At 39.3% G+C, this 21,139-nt stretch overlaps 1 protein-coding gene across 9 annotated transcripts in view; it reads left to right on the plus strand.

The window, feature by feature from the left end:
• The window catches only part of LOC133634127 (VPS10 domain-containing receptor SorCS1), a 499,576-nt gene that overhangs the window by 241,855 nt on the left and 236,582 nt on the right, over window positions 1–21,139 (plus strand). For all 9 annotated transcript variants that reach the window (XR_009821878.1, XR_009821879.1, XM_062027161.1 and 6 more), the window contains exon 3: window positions 6,296–6,395. Coding sequence is in view for 7 of the 9 variants with exons in the window: in XM_062027161.1 (XP_061883145.1) it covers window positions 6,296–6,395 (100 nt within the window). In the remaining 2 variants the exon portion in view is untranslated. The remainder of the gene's footprint in view (window positions 1–6,295; window positions 6,396–21,139) is intronic.

Genomic DNA, 21,139 nt, shown 5'->3' on the forward strand with positions numbered 1-21,139 from the left:
TACTAGCCGCTCAGGCAAACCATATGGTCTAAAAATGCATTTTTCCATCGACAACATGACATCATCGCGCCAAGTGCGTGCTCTTTCAGTCAATTTTGGCCGGGGGCCGGGCTGTATATAAATGCAACCCTGCCCCCCGGCCAAAATTGTTTTAATTGTAATTTTGAAGAATTTATCTGAATGTGCATGAACTATTTCTGTTCAAAATTGCTAGAAATGTCACATGTTAAATGTTTAAATATTAACTGTCAGTTTACTGTACTGTGGCAACTGTACTACTATATGAGTACGTATTTTCTCTTGTTTCGTTGAAAATAAAACGGCAAAGTCCATTTGGCTGTCATCTGTTTTAATTATGAGACACAATTGTGTCAAAGTCATGATTTTTTTTTTTCATGCTTGAAATAAGAATTTATACTTGTGAGTGTTGATGACACAGCTTTGCAACAGTTGATAGTCTAGTTTCAAGCATGTTTTACTCAATATAGGTCATCAAATCTCAGCAACAAGCTGTAATATCTTACTGAGATCATTTAGTACCAAAACACTTAAAACAAGTAAAACACTCTAACATAAAATCTGCTTAGTGAGAAGAATTATCTCATCAGACAGAAAATAAGCAAATATCACCCTTATTTGAGATATATAATCTTACTTGTATTTCAGTTTCTGCAGTGTGGTGTGTGTATAATATCAATACTTCTGGAAATTAGTATGTTACGACAGTTTTGACAACCCTAATGGAGAGTTGTTGTTTTAGCCTTAAATGAGGGAGGAAATCACAATATTATTAATAAATTGAAAGATCTTATTTTTTCTTGAAGCCACATGCATACATACATACATACATACACTACCGTTCAAAAGTTTGGGGTCACCCAAACAATTTTGTGGAATAGCCTTCATTTCTAAGAACAAGAATAGACTGTCGAGTTTCAGATGAAAGTTCTCTTTTTCTGGCCATTTTGAGCGTTTAATTGACCCCACAAATGTGATGCTCCAGAAACTCAATCTGCTCAAAGGAAGGTCAGTTTTGTAGCTTCTGTAAGGAGCTAAACTGTTTTCAGATGTGTGAACATGATTGCACAAGGGTTTTCTAATCATCAATTAGCCTTCTGAGCCAATGAGCAAACACATTGTACCATTAGAACACTGGAGTGATAGTTGCTGGAAATGGGCCTCTATACACCTATGTAGATATTGCACCAAAAACCAGACATTTGCAGCTAGAATAGTCATTTACCACATTAGCAATGTATAGAGTGTATTTCTTTAAAGTTAAGACTAGTTTAAAGTTATCTTCATTGAAAAGTACAGTGCTTTTCCTTCAAAAATAAGGACATTTCAATGTGACCCCAAACTTTTGAACGGTAGTGTACATACATACATAATTATCATACATTATTTAATACACCGATCTTTGCATTATGTGTGTGTCTCCTTGGCTGTAATCACACCACAAGCTCTTTGAGGCAACTTTTGCGGCAATTGTCTAGAAGTGGTCAACTTTTCATACAGGTACTGTAAAGCAGTGTTTTTCAACCTTCTTTGAGCCAAGGCGCATTTTTTTCATTGAAAAAATCCCGAGGCACACCACCAGCAGAAATCATTAAAAAACAAAACTCAGTTGAAAAACGAAAGTCCTCGTCACAATTGTTGGATACGACTTTAAACCATAACTAAGCATGCATCAATATAGCTCTTGTCTCAAAGTAGGTGTACTGTCATGACCTGATCATTGAGTTTTTTTTGCTGTTTTCCTGTGTGCAGTGTTTTAGTTCTTGTCTTGCGCTCCTATTTTGGTGGCTTTTTCTCTTTTTTTGGTATTTCATGTCTTCCTTTGAGCGATATTTCCCGCATCTACTTTGTTTTAGCAATTAAGAGAATTTCAGTTGTGTTTATCCTTCTTTGGGGGGACATTGTTGCTTGTCATGTCATGTTCGGATGTACTTACTGTGTCTTTGCTCCACAGTAAGTCTTTGCTGTCGTCCAGCATTCTGTTTGTGTTTACTTTGTAACCAGTTCGGTTTTAGTTTCGTTCTGCATAGCCTTCCCTAAGCTTCAATGCCTTTTCTTAGGGGCACTCACCTTTTGTTTATTTTTGGTTTAAGCATTAGACACATTTTTACCTGCACACTGCCTCCCGCTGTTTCCGACATCTACAAAGCAATTAGCTACCGGCTGCCACCTACTGATATGGAAGAGTATTACACGGTTACTCTGCCGAGCTCTAGACAGCATCGACACACAACAACAACACATCATTTGCAGACTATAATTACTGGTTTGCAAAAAATATTTTTAACCCAAATAGGTGAAATTAAATAATCTCCCACGGCACACCAGACTGTATATAACCTCATTAAAAAAAAACACATTTACACACACCCTGTTGTTTATGTTAGAGATCAGGGTTTTATGCAGATCCTAATCACATGTATTAACTGTCTTTTTTTTTTGTAGTTATGAGGGCTATTGACATTATGACAATGTCAACACAATATTTGAACGAGGTCCTCCTTTTGTTTTAATACATACATTTTTTTGCTCATTTAAATCATTGTGGGTTGTTTTTTAGTTTTCCTTTGTCCAGGGAGTTACTCCCTCAGTTTGAAAATATTCACAAAAATGACAGAGAAAAAAAAAACAGTTTTGGGAAAAGATCAATCTGGGCAGTGGTCGCTAAACAGCAAAAGACACTGTTACCGCTGGAACTAGGGATCTGTACCTTTCACATTTAACTGATACGTACAAAGTCCTGGGAATCGATACCGGTACTCAACGGTAACAGTTTTCCTTACTTTGGTCTGTGCTAATAAATAATAATTGTTTTTAATAACACAATCAAATTTTTTTATTGGAACATTTACAAATGAGCTGAGTATTATAACTTGTGCCCAGTTATATCTCGTTTTTGTTATTACATTTCTGAGGCAATTACTTTGTTGGCGTTGGAAAATTGCAAAATTTACACCCACCCTAGAGGCACACTCTCAGTGCTGCTGGAGTGATGGCCAAGAGTTAGCGTTTGGGATGTAACGATATGGAAATTGTATATCACGATTATTGTAACCACAATTAGCACCATTATTATAATCACACTATTGTTAAAAGTGCTCAAAAAGTACTTCTACACACACACTATTATTATAATTGTTGGTAACATTTTAGTATGGGGACCACATATTCACCATTAATTAGTTGCTTATTACCATGTAAATTAGTAACATATTGGCTCTTAATTAGTCATTATTAAGTACTTATAAATGCCTTATTCTGCATGGCCTTATTATACAACCAGTAAGCCATTAACTATGAGTCTTCCCTCAATAACCTCAGAATTATTGCTTATTAGTAACCCTAACCCTTATATGTTCCCCTAGTGTCCAAATAACTCTAAAATAAGTCTGTGTTACTTTAATAAGCAACTAATTAATGGGGAATATGTTCCCCATACTAAAGTGTTACCTATTTTTTTTCTGCCTTACTGATATTGTTTTAGTCTTAGTATGTTATCTGTTTTGATGGCTTGACTTGTATTGTTTTAAATATTGATTAGAAAATTAAAATGTATTTAAAAGAAAAGTGTGTTGCAAATAAAATATAGTTTTTATTATTTCTGGTTGGACGTTGCACTCTTTAGTTGTTCTACTCTTTTCAGTGGTCTTTTTTATACGCACCATTAAAACCACCTCCATCTCGTATTTCTCAGATCGATCATTCTGGGCCATGACATCTCAGCTTGTAAGTTCAATTGGATAGCTTAGTCACTCGGACGGAAATGTGTTTATATGCATTAAGACTCGTTTCATATTGGGGAAAGACGTTAATGTCTCTTGATTTCATGTCTGCATTTAAGATAGCAAGCTGTAGCGCCAGTCAGTCAAGACTCAAGAGTTTATCAATGTGCAGTTATCAATCACGTTGTTTTCGATCATTTTAATTTAAAATGGTAATTGTATTTATTTATTTATGTATTTATTTGGCAGGGACAGTACAATGAAACATTGCTACCCAAAGGCAACCAATGTCAACTCACTTCTTGTCGGGATCCCCAGCAAGAACATCAAGAAGCTGCAGTACTTGCAGAATAGTGCTGCTAGGATCCTGATGAGAGTGCGGGAATACGACCACATCGCACCACTTCTCAAATCCCTTCACTGGATTCCTGTTCCGCTCAGGATTTAATTCAAAGTCTCCCTACTAACCCACCAGTGCCTCCATGGTAATGCCCCCCTCTACCTCAAAGAACTACTCACCCCCAAATCCTCCACAAGACACCTCCGCTCCGGACAGGCTAACCTCCTCCAACCTCCGAGGACAAAGCTACGAACAATGGGAGACCGAGCTTTCTGCTCCGCCGCTCCCAGTCTGTGGAACGCTCTCCCTGACGACCCGAGGGCACCACAGACTGTGGATGCTTTTAAAAGAGGCTTAAAAACCCTTATTTTTAAAAAAGCCTTTTTTTAGATGTATGCATACTAGTTCTAGCTATTAGGCTGTTCTAGTTTTTATTTTATTTTTTAAATTGTATTATATATATATTTTTTTTAATATACTGTAGCACTTTGAGGTTGATTGCTCAATGTAAAGTGCTTTTTACAAATACAATCTATTATTATTATTAAAGGCCTACTGAAACCCACTACTACCGACCACGCAGTCTGATAGTTTAAGTTTGGTAGTATTGTTGATCTTCTGTCTATCCTTCCAGTCAGGGGCTTATTTCTTTTGTTTCTATCTGCATTTAAGCACGATGCTGTCACGTTAGCTCCGTAGCTAAAGTGCTTCACCGATGTATTGTCGTGGAGATAAAAGTCACGGTGAATGTCCATTTCGCGTTCTCGACTCTCATTTTCAAGAGGATATAGTAACCAAGGTGGTTTAAAATACAAATCCGTGATCCACAATAGAACAAGGAGGAAGTGTGGAATCCAATGAGCCCTTGTACCTAAGTTACGGTCAGAGCGAAAAAAGATACGTCCTGCACTGCACTCTAGTCCTTCACTCTCACGTTCCTCATTCACAAATCTTTCATCCTCGCTCAAATTAATGGGGTAATCGTCACTTTCTCTGTCCAAATCGCTCTCGCTGCTGGTGTAAACAATGGGGAAATGGGAGGAGCCTTTCAACCTGTGACGTCACGCTACTTCCGGTACAGGCAAGGCTTTTTTTTATCAGCGACCAAAAGTTGCAAACTTTATCGTCTATGTTCTCTACTAAATCCTTTCAGCAAAAATATGGCAATATCGCGAAATGATCAAGTATGACACATAGAATGGATCTGCTATCCCCGTTTAAATAAGACAATTTCATTTCAGTAGGCCTTTAAAGTACATAAGACTTCTAGCCACAGGCTAATTTGCAACCCTTGTCCCTGGTTAGGCTTTTAAAAACAAGTTGAGAAAAGTGTAAAACACAACAAAAGGATTAAGACAAGTACAAAAATAAAAACACATTGAAAATAATTGGCCCCATTTGTCCGCACTACACCCAGTTCCAGTGCTCACACTTCTGATTTTCCTTAAGCCACTTGTTCACTTTTGTTGAGAAAAGTTGAATGTCCGACTGTGACTTTAACTCCAGTGGCAAAGAGTTCCACAGATGTGAGGCCTTCACTGAGAACGCAGACTGACCCAGAGTCTGACTATTAACTATCGGGTGTTTAACTATGTTCATCATTAATACTGTATATCGCTACATCCCTAGTTAGAACCGGCTGAGCCTGCAACTGGACGTGACCTCAAGCGCAACCCAGGTACCGTAACATGGCACCGTTGGATCTTACATGAAACAGTAGGACCGGCAAGATTCGGTCGGTGCCAACAAAGTACTGGATTCAGTGCCCATCTCTGGCTGTAACACACTTCCATCTTAACTTCTTAAAGTTTTCTTATTTCTTGTGTTGTTTTAAGCCTGTTCAACAACGAGCTTAGCAATTTATTTGTCTGCTCATTCTCAGTGAACAAAGAAACACAGTTACTGTAGCTGCCTCTGAAACCGCAATTTCTTGGTCGGCAGACTGACCATCGATAATAGAAAATGACTTTTAAAAGTTTGTACAGTCCGAGATTCAGAACATTTTCATCTATGCCCAATCCTAATTACAAATGAACCAGGGGAAGTATCCACTGAGGCAATAACAATGTGGCCACTGCACTGGTGTTGGACACATTAGGGACTTCATTATATCAGTGTTCTAATCCATGTCACGTTCTATTGTCAAGGGGGGGAGTTTTAATTGCAACGAGTCATTTATCAAGTGTTCATTAGACCTTTTCTGGTCACATTTCAGGTCAACTGACTACGGAGCAACATACCAAAAACTGAATGACAAAGTCGGAGCAAAGACGATACTCAGTTATTTGTACGTGAGCCCAAACAACAAAAGAAAGGTAATGATATTCTTTTATTAATTGTTTTCCTCAATGAACTATTTGTACAATACAGTAACAAGCAATGCATGGTATATAATCTGCACTCATTCTGCAACATGACCATTGATCATCACCCACTGCTCGGTACAACTCACTTTTCTGAGTGAGAGGTTTGTACATGGTTATTGGATTTCTTTATTACTTATAAATCTTACTGCGCACGTAAAATTATGTTGCGCATGTTGGCATTGTTCTTATTAGCGTCTGCAGCTTAGCTCGCGGAAATTTGATGAATGATTGCTTGGCTTCTATATGTTGAGCCAAAGCAAAGGTCTACTCTGTGTGGTTATGAATGAAGTAGCCTTTTGAATTGACTAGGTACAGTTCCACCAGAGTGTCCTCTTAAGGCAGGGGTGTCCAAACTTTTTCCACTGAGGGCCGAACACGGAAAAATTAAAGCATGCGGGGGCCATTTTGATATTTTTCATTTTTGAACCTTAACAAAATAAATTGATTTTTTTTTTTAACCTTTAGGGCTACCGGGGACCATAAAGGGTCTCAGTCATTAAAAGAGGACAATGGCGGCTTTTAAGGAGAGAAAGTCCAACTGGAATAGCAGCACTGACTTCATGCTCGCTACATCGGGGGACATAAGTAGAGTCTCTAAACTAGTGTTATATATATTATATAATATATAATACTTTGGTACCGCTACTAAAATTATTTTGATACTTTTCGGTACTTTTCCAAATAAAGGGGACCACAAAACATGGCATTATTGGCTTGATTTTAACAAAAAATCTTACGGTACATTAAACAAATGTTTCTTATTGCAAGGTTGTCCTTAAATAAAATAGTGAACATACTAGACAACTTGTCTTTTAGTAGTAAGCAAACAAACAAAGGCTCCTAATTTAGTCTGCTGACATATGCAGTAACATATTGTGTCATTTATCATTCTATTATTTTGTCAAAATTATTAAGGACAAGTGGTAGAAAATAATTATTAATCTACTTGTTCATTTACTGTAAATATCTGCTTATTAACACCTCTGTTAAAATGTAATAATCACTTATTCTTCTGCTGTTTGATAATCTACATTAGTTTTGGCAGATACCACAAATTTGGGTATCAATCCGATACCAAGTCGTTACAGGATCATACATTGGTCATATTCAAAGTCCTCATGTGTACAGGGACTAATATCCTGAGTTTATAAACATAATATGAATTTTTAAAAAACGAAAAAAGATGTTGTGATGCCAAAAAATATTGACGTAATAATAGTAGTATCAACGAGATACGCTATTGTACTTGGTATCATTATAGTGGATGTCAGGTGTAGATCCACTAATGGCGTTTGTTTACATTGTGATGCCGGTGAGCTACGGTGTGTAGTGAAGCATGTTTAGCTATTCCTCGTCCTGCGGGGATGATACTTGTAAGAAACTTACTTTATTTGTCGCCATGGAGGCGAGGATTAGTGATTTAGAAGTAGCTAAAACACTGCAGACTGGGGCTGGACTTTAGCCGCTAGCTAGCTAGCCATGTCTTAAAGCACCTCTTCCGGTGGGCGTTTCAGTGTTATAACTTTACCTTTATCGTTAGTTTTTTAGCCAAAATGCGTCCGTTCTCCCTTTTCTGTCCACACCCTGTCTGCTTGTAAGTACTCTGTGACTGTGCGCTGCCGAACATGCTCATCTGCTCGTAAATCAGCAATGACACGACGCGACGACGACAGGGGGCGCGGGACCGGTACTTTTCAGAGGCGGTATCATACCGAATATGATGTATTAGTATTGTGGTACTATACTAATACCGGCACACCGTACAACCCTAGTCTAAACACGAGTGCAGTCTACAATAACACCAGATAGAGATGCCAGATTTGTTGCTGGACGGCTGAGAATAAGCAAAGAAAATTTGTTTGTCATTTGCTTTAAAAGTTAATTCCATCCTTCTTTTTATCCCTTGACTTATTTGGTATTTTGTTAGTTTTTTTGATATAACCATGCTTACTGCGGGTTTCGTTCCCCTGGGATGCTGACGGAACACTCCGGACAGGACGTGCAGGTAGGAACATGCTTTTTTTGTCGAAAGTCAGAAGGACTGCATTAAAGAGAAACCCTGGCGAGAGATGGACATAACTTTGAAACAATAAACAAGTCCATGTCAGAAAACCAACACATTTAGCTGAACTGCACCAATTTTGTCAAGAGGAGTGGTCAAAAATTCAACCAGAAGCTTGTGGATGGCTACCAAAAGCGCCTTATTGCAGTGAAACTTGCCAAGGGACATGTAAGCAAATATGAATTGCTGTATGTTGTCATGATCCGTGACCCGGATCATGTTTTCGTTATGTTCTGTTAGTTTAACTCCATGAGTTCCTGTTTTTTGTGCACTCTTGTTTGTTTTGGTTGCCATGGTTGCATATGATTTCCACCTGCCGCTGGTGTTCGGGACGCTCATCTGGCTCTAATCAGGAGACACTATTTAAGCCTGCCTTTGCCAGTCAGTCGGCCTTGCGTCATTGTTCGGTTCATGTCAGATTCCAAGTTTATGCCAAGTGTTCGCTTACATGCCACAGCTAGTAAGTTTTCCTTGTTATAGTTTATGCTAAGTGTTAGTTTAGCTCCAAGTGCGATCAGTGCGTTGTGCCTTCGCCTTGTTTTCCGTTTTTTGTAGTACTTTGAGTTTTGAGAAAATTAATACATACTGTATGTTCCTACCTGCACACCTTGTCCGGAATAGTCCGTTTACATCCCGGGAGAACAAACCTCGCAGTAACCTGCAAAAGCCCCGCCGTGACATATGTATACTTTTGACCCGGCAGATTTGGTCACATTTTCAGTAGACCCATAATAAATTCATAAAAGAACCAAACTTCATGAATGTTTTTTGTGACCAACAAGTGTGTGCTCCAATCACTCTATCACAAAAAAAATAAGAGTTGTAGAAATGATTGGAAACTCAAGACAGCCATGACATTATGTTCTTTACAAGTGTATGTAAACTTTTGACCACGACTGTGTATCTTTTTTTTTGTTGTAGTGACTCTCACTTAGGTTGGCACCGGTGCCATTTTCAGAACGGGTTTTGGTGCCCATCCCTAGTTTTGAGATACAAGCTCCATCATAGATCCCCCAAAAATTGCAAGTTGAGGTACGACTGTATTCTCAATGTGTTGCATCGATGAAAACTGGACGGTTCAGATTGCCTTTAGAAGACGTTTTATTCATTCGAGCAGGCTTCTTCACGTCATGCTCACAGATTTAAATAGATCTAGTCCGAGTGCTGGTGCCGGATCCAAATGATTTATTCTCTGACAGGAATGGTTTCGCTATACAAGGACACATACTTCAAAGTAGCCTAGTCAAATAAAAGTCTAGACGTTTTGTGCCTGAATAGCAATTTTATTTGAATACATCTTCATCACTTCCCCACTCTCCACCCACACTTACAGAGTCCGACAATCAGTTGAACCATGTAGAAAGTCATTCAAAACAACGCTATTGAATCCAAACTTTCTTTGAAACCTCGTACTATAAAACACAGAATGAATGTTGCTCTCCATCAAATGGATTTTATTCATGCCGAGCTGCATTTGTATGTTTATGTTTATGTTTAGTCTTTATTTGAAGGGACAATGCACAGAAACATTAAGTTTGAAGACAGATATGTTCTGTACCAGATTATAGCTAAATAGCTAATTTCCATCTGCAGTCCCTGGCTACCTAAATTAAAGGGATACAAAAATCATGCAATAAAATTATGACAATAAAAACATACTATAGCATGTTTTTAAATTAAGAAAAGTCATAAAATGCCCTTTCATGTACACATACTTAATATACAATACAACCACACCTCATGTACATCATCACACAAAGACAATACATGCTTTTGTTCACATCTGTCATCATTTGTAAAAACAACCATGATTTTAACACACACACCTCACAATTTACAATAAAAATGCTCTCATGGATAAATATAATACACATTAGGTTGATGTGTCAAACATAATGCCCACCTTAGTGACCGTGTGAGCAGCTTTGATTGCTCCAAAGCCACGTTTTAACTTCAATTGTGAATGAAGAAGTAATCTGTTAGACTTTTCAAGTTTGTTGTGAGGTCGTTCCATTCCTTTATGGCTTTATATGAAAAGGCTGAATGTGCAAAAGAGGTTTTACATCTGGGTACCCTACACTGCCCCCTGGTGGAGGCTCGTGTGTTTCTAGTTGTCACAGCAGATGTAAACTGGACAAAGTGCTTAAGTGGCGCTGGTGCAGTGTTATTTAGGATTCGATGGGCCATTCGTAGTGATGCTAATCTTTGAATGTTAGCTAAATTTAACAATCTATATTTTTGGAGAACTAAACAGTGATGGTGGTGTTGTGGTTTTCGGTCAAGGATTTTGCGGGATTGTTTGTGCAAAGTTTCCAATGGCATTAGTGTCATTTTGCTGGCCTGCGACCAACATGTTATACAATAATAAAAACGAGACATAATCATTGCATTAAAATAAGTTTGAGCTGCCTCCAGTGTTAATGAATTCCTGATACATTTGAACGTTTTTATGTTGTATTTAAGACATCTGGCACATCTGTTTGATATGTTTTTTAAAGCCAAGTGTTGGCTCTTAAATGACACCCAGGTAACAATATTCACTAACATTTTGTATTATTTCCTTATTAACCGTTATATTTGGAAAGGATGACATTTTATATTTGTTTACAAAATACATTGTTGCAGTTTTCTTAATGTTTAATGTAAGACAAGAGTCATGTAGCCATCTTACCACCTTCTCCATGGCTGCTGTAAGTTTTCTGGCAACCGTTTCAGCGTCCTTTCACCAAGTATAAATAACCGTGTCATCTGCATACATCTGGATATTTACATCCTCACATACAGACGGCAGGTCGTTTATATACATGGAGAAAAGAAGAGGGCCGATATTAGAGCCTTGTGACAGGCCAATATCAGTAGCAGTGGAACTGGATGTTGTGTTATCAATACGGACACATTGGGTCCGACCAGATAGATATGACATAATAAAGGCCAGAGTATCTGTCGACAGTTTAAAAGATGTTAATTTTTTAAGTAACGTGGGGTGACTGACTGTATGAAATGCCTTGCGGAGGTTTAAGAATATTGCTCCAACTACACCTCCAATATCAAGGTTTTGTTTGATTGTTTCTAGTAGAAGGCAACATGCAGTTTCGGTCGAGTGATTTGCCCGAAACCCAAACTACATGGGATGTAGGAGGTCTTCATAGTCCAAATGTTCTGTGAGTTGCTCAACGATCACTTTTTCTATTGCTTTGGATATAACGAGGAGAAGGCTAATTGGTCTGTAAGTATTGATGTCTTGTTTATTTCCTGCTTTATGAATTGGGATGATAGTGGCAGTTTTCAACGTGGTAGGGAAAGTGTTTTCTGTTATTGATTTATTTATCAATGTTGTCATAGGAGCAGTAAGACTATCTTTATACGTTTTTAGGAAGAAAATGTCCAGACCGTATATATCTCTAGATCGTGAGTTTGATAATGCAGAGAGGATTTTGTTTGCCTTTGTTTCATTTGTTAATTCTAAACTTATTCCTTAAACTTTAAGCACTAGTGTCACGATACCAGAACATTTCGTCGTCGATACCTAAAAAATTCCACGATTTGCAATACTTACTCAATACCGCGATAAAAATAATAAAATAAAAACATGTTTAAACTCTCAGGTCAAGCCCTTGCTAAATAAGTTGTGTTCAGCAAATTTGGGATGTTTATATTTCATACATATAAATGCATAACACTGTGAAAATAACGAGTGACGGAAGACATGTTACTTTACCGTATTTTTCGGACAATAAGGCGCACTTAAAATCCTTTCTCAAACATCGACAGTGCGCCTTTTAACCCGGTGCGCCTACTGTACGGCATCATTCTGGTTGTGCTTACCGACCTCGAAGCAATTGTATTTGGTCCATGGTGTAATGATAAGTTTGACCAGTAGATGGCAGTCATACATATGAGAGACGTGTTAACTGCAAGATGACGGCAGTAAACAACACCAAAACTTTAAATGTTCCATTGAGAATATAGAACATTACACACGGCGCTCAAAAATGTGTCTTTTTTTTTTAGTAGGACTTCGGTAAGCTACGAAGCCACACCGCTTGATGGATTGTCGGCATATTTAATATACAAGTATTAATATGGTGTGTGTATAATGACAGCAAAATGACACCTGTTAGCAGACATATTACCTGCCGTTTTGTTTCGCCATATCATGCAAAACCAACGTTTCCTACCTTCTGGTACCTGCTGATCTGTATTTGGGATCTGCATAAATTCCGAAAACGTGCACGAGTCCGCCAATGTAGTCCGTGCCGACAACATAGTCATGAACTTCTTCTTTTTCTCTACCTTCTTATGGTTATGTATGGGTATTTAGAAGAAAAATATGTAACACTTTAGTATGGGGAACATATGAACCATTAATTAGTTGCTTATTAACATAGGTTAAGGTAAGGGTCAGGGTGAGGGTTAGGGGTAGGGTTAGGGTTAGGGAAGACTCTTAGTTAATGGCTTACTGGTTGTATAATAAGACCATGCAGAATAAGGCATTAATAAGTACTTAAAGGCCTACTGAAATGAAATTTTCTTATTTAAACGGGGATAGCAGGTTCATTCTATGTGTCATACTTGATCATTTCGCGATATTGCCATATTTTTGCTGAAAGGATTTAGTAGAGAACATCGACGATAAAGTTTGCAACTTTTGGTCGCTGATAAAAAAGCCTTGCCTGTACCGGAAGTAGCGTGACGTCACAGGTTGTGGAGCGCCTCACATCTGCACATTGTTTACAATCATTCCCACCAGTAGCGAGAGCGATTCGGACTGAGAAAGCGACAATTACCCCATTAATTTGAGCGAGGGTGAAAGATTTGTGGATGAGGAAAGTGAGAGTGAAGGATTAGAGTGCAGTGCAGGACGCCAGAATGTATCTTTTTTCGCTCTGACCGTAACGTAGGTACAGGGACTCATTGGATTCCACACTTTCTCCTTTTTCTATTGTGGATCACGGATTTGTATTTTAAACCACCTCGGATACTATATCCTCTTGAAAATGAGAGTCGAGAACGCAAAATGAACATTCACAGCGACTTTTATACTTTTATCTCCTCGACAATACATCGGCGGAACACTTTAGCTTCGGAGCTAACGTGATAGCATCGGGCTTAACTGCGGATAGAAACAGAAGAAACATGCCCCTGCCTGGAAGGATAGACCGAAGATCAACAATACTACTATTACTTCTACTATCAGGAGACACCGAACCAAACACTGGACCTGTAACCACACGGTTAATGCTGTCCAGCCTGGCGAAGCCTAGCAATGCTGTTGCTAACGACGCCATTGAAGCTAACTTAGCTACGGGACTTTGACAGAGCTATGCTAAAAACATTAGCTCTCCACCTACGCCAGCCCTCATCTGCTCATCACCACCCGTGCTCACCTGCGTTCCTGCGATCGACGGCGCGACGGAGGACTTCACCACGATCATCGGTGCGGTCGGCGGCCCGGAGACGGAGGAAGTCAACCTAGACACCGGTGAGGACAGCGGTGCGGCAGCGGACGGCGTTGTGTTGCTGTAGCCAGCCGCTAATACACCGCTTCCCACCTACAGCTTTCTTCTTTGCTGTCTCCATTGTTCATTAAACAAATTGCAAAAGATTCACCAACACAGATGTCCAGAATACTGTGGAATTTTGCAATGAAAACAGACGACTTAAGCAGGCCACCGTGCTGTTCCAAAATGTCTGCTACAATCCGTGACGTCACGCGCAAACGTCATCATACCGAGACGTTTTCAACTGGAAGTTTCCCGGGAAATTTAAAATTGCACTTTATAAGTTAACCCGGCCGTATTGGCATGTGTTGCAATGTTAAGATTTCATCATTGATATATAAACTATCAGACTGCAAGGTCGGTAGTAGTGGGTTTCAGTAGGCCTTTAATAATGACTAATTAACAGCCAATATGTTACTAATTTGCATGTTAATAAACATCTAATTAATGGTTCATATGTTCCCCATACAAAAGTGTTACCAAAAAAATCAAAATATGACCCCTTTAATGCACCTTATAATCTGGTGCGCCTTTTGTATGAAAATAGACCTGACCAGCGGCAGTGCGCCTTTTAATCCGCTGCGCCCTATGGTCCGAAAAATACAGTAATAAATAACATATTCTTGTCTTGGCAATAATTTACCTTAAAAACATTTGGCAATGCAGACAGACTTTGTCCACACAATGCTCTTCAACTGAAGAAATAATCAATAAAAACTACACAGTGTTTATAATGTAATGTAATCATTATATATAACAATAATGCAAGTAGCCATTTAAAAGGCTATAAACTTTTATTTCTCATTACTGTAAAACATGTTAAGATTGTACTGTATTTGGAGAGTATATTGCTTAAAGATAAGTAACATCCTTAATAAACAAAAAAATATACAATGAACTAGTTTCTGTAAGCAAAAATGTAACTTACATAAATAACAGACATCTTAAAGTGAATTTTTCTTCCCAGTTGAAAAAAGGTAGGTAGGACGGTTTTTTTTCTTCACAGCATTCTTGCTTGTTCGTCCGTGTTAATGGGCTCATATTGCCCATCGGATATGAAGCTAAAATGTTCCCACAACGGGACATTTGGCTTATGAACATATTTTTTTTTTCTCCTATTCTTTGTTGCTTTGCATAACTTCTGACAAGCCAGACCCGAGGCTCTCGGTCTGTGTTTCCTGTGTGTGTAAAGCTGGCAGTCTTGCACACCTCCCACCGAGACAAAGATCGTGGATGACTGAAAAGAGTGCTCAGTGCGTTCAGTTAATTCTACGGTTGAATAAACACACTCAGGTGCTGAGAGCGATGCGCGAAGTAAGACGTTTTTCTCCCCGTTTGTGTTACATGGCCTTTTAACAACTCTCAGTAAACGTTTGGGAACTGAGGAGACACATTTTTGAAGCTTCTCAGGTGGAATTCATTCCCATTCTTGCTTGATGTACAGCTTAAGTTGTTCAACAGTCCGGGGGTCTCCGTTGTGGTATTTTAGGCTTCATAATGCGCCACACATTTTCAATGGGGACAGGTCTGGACTACAGGCAGGCCAGTCTAGTACCCGCACTCTTTTACTATGAAGCCACGTTGATGTAATAACACATGGCTTGGCATTGTTTTGCTGAAATAATCAGGGGCGTCCATGATAACGTCGCTTGGATGGAAACATATGTTGCTCCAAAACCTGTATGTACCTTTCAGCATTTATAGCGCCTTCACAGATGTGTAAGTTACCCATGTCTTGGGCACTAATACACCCCCATACCATCACAGATGCTGGCTTTTCAACTTTGCGCCTATAACAACCCAGATGGTTCTTTTCCTCTTTGGTCCGGAGGACACGACGTCCACAGTTTTCAAAAACAATTTTAAATGTGGACTCGTCACACCACAGAACACTTTTCCACTTTGTATCAGTCCATCTTAGATGAGCTCAGGCCCAGCGAAGCCGACGGCGTTTCTGGGTGTTGTTGATAAACGGTTTTCGCCTTGCATAGGAGAGTTTTAACTTGCACCTACAGATGTAGCGACCAACTGTAGTTACTGACAGTGGGTTTCTGAAGTGTTCCTGAGCCCATGAGGTGATATCCTTTACACACTGATGTCGCTTGTTGATGCAGTACAGCCTGAGGGATCGAAGGTCACAGGCTTAGCTGCTTACGTGCAGTGATTTCTCCAGATTCTCTGAACCCTTTGATGATATTACGCACTGTAGATGGTGAAATCCCTAAATTCCTTGCAATAGCTGGTTGAGAAAGGTTTTTCTTAAACTGTTCAACAATTTGCTCAAGCATTTGTTGACAAAGTGGTGACCCTCGCCCCATCCTTGTTTGTGAATGACTGAGCATTTCATGGAATCTACTTTTATACCCAATCATGGCACCCACCTGTTCCCAATTTGCCTGTTCACCTGTGGGATGTTCCAAATAAGTGTTTGATGAGCATTCCTCAACTTTATCAGTATTTATTGCCACCTTTCCCAACTTCTTTGTCACGTGTTGCTGGCATCAAATTCTAAAGTTAATGATTATTTGCAAAAAAAAAAATGTTTATCAGTTTGAACATCAAATATGTTGTCTTTGTAGGATATTCAACTGAATAATGGTTGAAAATGATTTGCAAATCATTGTATTCCGTTTATATTTACATCTAGCACAATTTCCCAACTCATATGGAAACGGGGTTTGTATATGGAAACACCAAATCTGCAAAACGCAGGCATCGATGTACTTTTTACTTGTTTGTATTAGCGTGGTATCCAATTATGGATACTTTTGGCAACCCGAGTTAGCACTGTTGCAGATTTTTTTGTTGCACACCAAATGTGTACCATATTTTCTGGACCGTAGGGCGCACTGCCGAGGAGCGGGTCTAGTCAGGTCTATTTTCATACAAAAAGCGCACCGGATTATAGGGCGCATTAAAGGAGTCATATTATTATGATTTTTTTTTTAATTGAAAACACTTCCTTGTGGTCTACATAACGTGCAATGGTGGTTCTTTGGTGAAATTGTTGCATAGATTATGTTTTACAGATCATCTTCAAGCCGCTTTCTGACAGTCGCTTCAGGATGCGTTGTTTTGTGGGCGGTCTTATTTTCGTGGCTTGCCTTCGGCAGCGTCTTCTCCCCGTCATCTTTGTTGTAGCGGTGTAGCGTGCAAGGACGGGAGTGGAAGAAGTGTCAAAAGATGGAGCTAACTGTTTTAATGACATCCAGACTTTACTTCAATCAATAACGGAGCAGCATCTCCTCATCCGCGGCTAACTAGTACAATAACCACACCAAAAATGTGTCCCGTGAAAAACCGTCCTACCGGAACTCTCTAATAACTAAAGTTCCTTGGGTGAATTATGTAAACTCACCACACCGGTATGTTTTAGCGCTTTCATGGCGAGTTTACTGACATATATAAGTAAGAACTTTACACTACTTTATATTAGAAATGGCAACAGCGGAGGATAAATGTCCCATAACAAGAAGATAAAGAGAATAAGACTACAAAGGCGGAAACGTGCACATTTTAGGACTAATGCAGATCCCAAATACAGATCAGCAGCTACCAGAAGGTAAGAAAAGTTGTTTTTGCATAATATTGCGAAACAAAAACGCCAGATATGTCTTACCTTATACACACACCATAATAATACTCGTATGTTGAAGCACAGTCCAATCCATCAAGCGTCTTCATAGCTTACCAAAGTCGTACTAAAACATTTTGATAGATTTTTGAGCGCCGTATTTAATGTTCTATATTGTCAATGGAACTCATAAAATGTTGGTGTTGTTCACTTGAGTCATTTTGCAGTGTACACGTTTCTCTTATGTTTGACTGCCATCATATTGCAGTCTACACGTATCTTGCATGTGTGACTGCCATCTACTGGTCACACTTAACATTTCACCATGTACCAAATAAAATAGCTTTGAGGTCGGTAAGCACGACCAAAATGATTCTGTACATTAGGCGCACTGTCGAGTTTTGAGAAAATTAAAGGATTTAAAGTGCGCCTTATAGTCCGAAAAACACGGTAAATGTGTTTTGATGAGTTGCCTTTCCAGCACGGTGGCACAGGGGTTAGTGCATGTGCCTCACAATACGAAGGTCCTGAGTTCAATCCCGGGCTGGGGATCTTTCTGTGTGGAGTTTGCATGTTCTCCCCGTGACTGCGTGGGTTCCCTCCGGGTACTCCGGCTTCCTCCCACCTCCAAAAACATGCACCTGGGGATAGGTTGATTGGCAACACTAAATGTGCCCTAGTGTGTGAATGTTGTCTGTCTATCTGTGTTGGCCCTGCGATGAGGTGGCAACTTGTCCAGGGTGTACCCCGCCTTCCGCCCGTGTGCAGCTGAGATAGGCTCCAGCACCCACCGCGACCCCGAAAGGGACAAGCGGTAGAAAATGGATGGATGGATGGAGTTGCCTTTCTCTAAATGTCAACCACATGATTGACAGGTAATCAGTCCAGGGTTTGTCCTGCCTTGATCAACTGGGGTCTACAGGACTGTGCAAAAGTCTTTTACCACCATTAGATGTTTTGTTCTAGCAATAGTTCAATGGTCACATTCATCAGACAGCAAAACTCGATTGTCACTTAGTTGAGAATCAAATAAGGCTGAAAAAACTACTAATATTGAGTTGTGGCTTAAGACTCTATAGGCCAGGCCTGGGTAATTATTTTGACTCAAGCGCCACATTTAGAGAATAAAATGTCTCTGGGGGCCGGTATATCTATTTCTAGGAACAATAGTACAAAACCTCACAATAATGTCTGATTTAATGCTAAAAACGTTATGACAGACCGCCTTAAAAAACGGAATGGGATTTTTTTTTTTTTTTACTGAATGAAACACCCAGAATGTACATGAAAATAAAGAATGTGGGATTTACAATATTAACTATGAACGATAAAACACTGAATATTGACAACATATGAACGTCACACCCCCTTTCAATCGACATATTTCACAATCAAGCGAAATGCAACAAAAATGTAACAAACATCACAAAATATAAACGCAAAGAGTAAAAAAAAAAAACCCACCTACAATCTGATATATTTGATAAATCACTAAGCTTTAGAACTTTGTTGTAAAAATCTCCTTCCACTTCCCTGACACCCGCATTTTCAGGCTCTGGAAACACTCTGTAGAAACGCTCCCCATACCACACTGCTGGGTGCCTCGTCTGAGCTGATGTGACTTAGATTACCCTGGTAAGTAATTATATTACCATAGTAACTCAGTGTTTCCCATGAACTGCCAAGATACCTGTGGCAGTGGGGGCATGGCTATGGGCGTAGCTATGGGCGGGGTCACCATGACATCATCGGGTAATTTGCATAATTTGCTACAATGATATGATTTTCTCTAAAAAGGCTCAAAAAATGTATACTTACTAATTAATAATAACAGTTTGGTTTTAAACGTCCATCCATCCATCCATCCATCCATTTTACAATATAACTACAACCCTTTATGTACATATTTATATACAGATTTGAACAATAAGTTATTCACTGATCTTATAAAATATAAAAGCTAAAATGTCTCTTAAAGCTCTGCCCCTTTAATTAGTGCATACTTAATAATTTAACTTTAGCCTACTACTACAACCATATTTTTTACCAGCAACATAAAGTGAAACAGAGGCAGAGGTGTCCTGCCACAGTCAGTAGCAAATAAACAGAAAACAGTAGTGGTCAAATACAAATAAGGCAACAAGAGAAGTATCCTACACTTCTCTTTTGTAAAGTAAATCTGAACAACCTATATGGGCATCTACATCAACTATATGATTTGCCTGAGAAGCTGGACAGAAAAAAAATTAAAAAAAATTAAAAAAAATTAAATTTGTGGCGGACGTAATTATTTTGTGGCGGGCCGGCACAAATAAATGAATGTGTGGGAAACACTGGTAACTAATTAGATTACCATAGTAACTAGTTGTGGGGGGCGTGGCCTGCGGACCTGCAGCGAAGCGGGGTGTGCCAGGACCGGCTTCGAGATTAGCGACAGATGCGTAGATGGCACACCTGGACCGGCTTATCTAATCACCTGTCGCTCTGTTAAAAAGCAGCAGCTGGGAAGGGGAGGGGAGTTGGTGGTGGAGTGCGAGCGAGACAGACGACACACTGGAGGGAAACCATTCGTGTGCTCATTTGGTAAAAAGACTATGGCTGGAAAGCACCAAAAGAGACTCTTATTACAAAATAAAGCATTGTTCAGAACCATGAACAAAGCTGTCATGTCCGTGCTTGGTGGTCTGAAGAACCCGGAAGAGCAAGTCTTTCACACTAGTATATCATGCAAAAGCGCAGATTCCAACCATTGAAATACTTTGTATAGTTCAAAACTTACGGTCATTTGAAAACGTCATAATGGCAGCTACAGTTTCGATTAAAGATCTAAAAAAAATATTTGGGAATTTCCAGCGGGCCAGATTGAAAAGCTTAACGGGACGCATTCGGCCCCCGGGCCTTAATTTGCCCAGGTCTGCTATAGGCACTACTGCAAGCATTATTCTTCATATATTTCTGCAGATAATGTCAATTTTTTACAATAACGTAAAACAAATGAGTGATAGATGAATCCCTTAATTGCTTTCAATGTACAAACCCCGTTTCCATATGGGTTGGGAAATTGTGTTAGATGTAAATATAAACGGAATACAATGATTTGCAAATCATTTTTGCAAATTACTAATTATTCTCAGACAGAGTGGTTTGTTAGCTTCAGGATTTCTGCATATGTTTTGTAACTATTTTCAAGCAACAGACAGACAGAGCATTGCTTTTAACGACAGTGACTTTTGTCAAGGGTTTACTCCTCTATATGCTGCAAAGGCTCGGCAAACATGCTTGAGAGGAAGAGTAGAATGCTGAATAGAGGCTTGTTGTTCTTTCACCCCCGACATGGTGCTATGTGACTGCTGCTGTTGGCAAACAGAAGCTTTTCTGTTGAGGCTGTGTAGTAGAAGTAAATTAGACTTCTGTTGCTGCCGGGCACAGAGGGAGTGGGAAAGGACACTAGCAAAGAAAGAGAAAATTAAATAGTAAATGAAGACAACGTTACCAAGTGAGGCGTTTCAGAAGAAAGGGACAATAGTAGAATAGAAGACCAAAGAAACAAAATAAC

This window comes from Entelurus aequoreus, linkage group LG18 (assembly GCF_033978785.1).
Source record: "Entelurus aequoreus isolate RoL-2023_Sb linkage group LG18, RoL_Eaeq_v1.1, whole genome shotgun sequence".
Classification (NCBI taxonomy): domain Eukaryota; kingdom Metazoa; phylum Chordata; class Actinopteri; order Syngnathiformes; family Syngnathidae; genus Entelurus; species Entelurus aequoreus.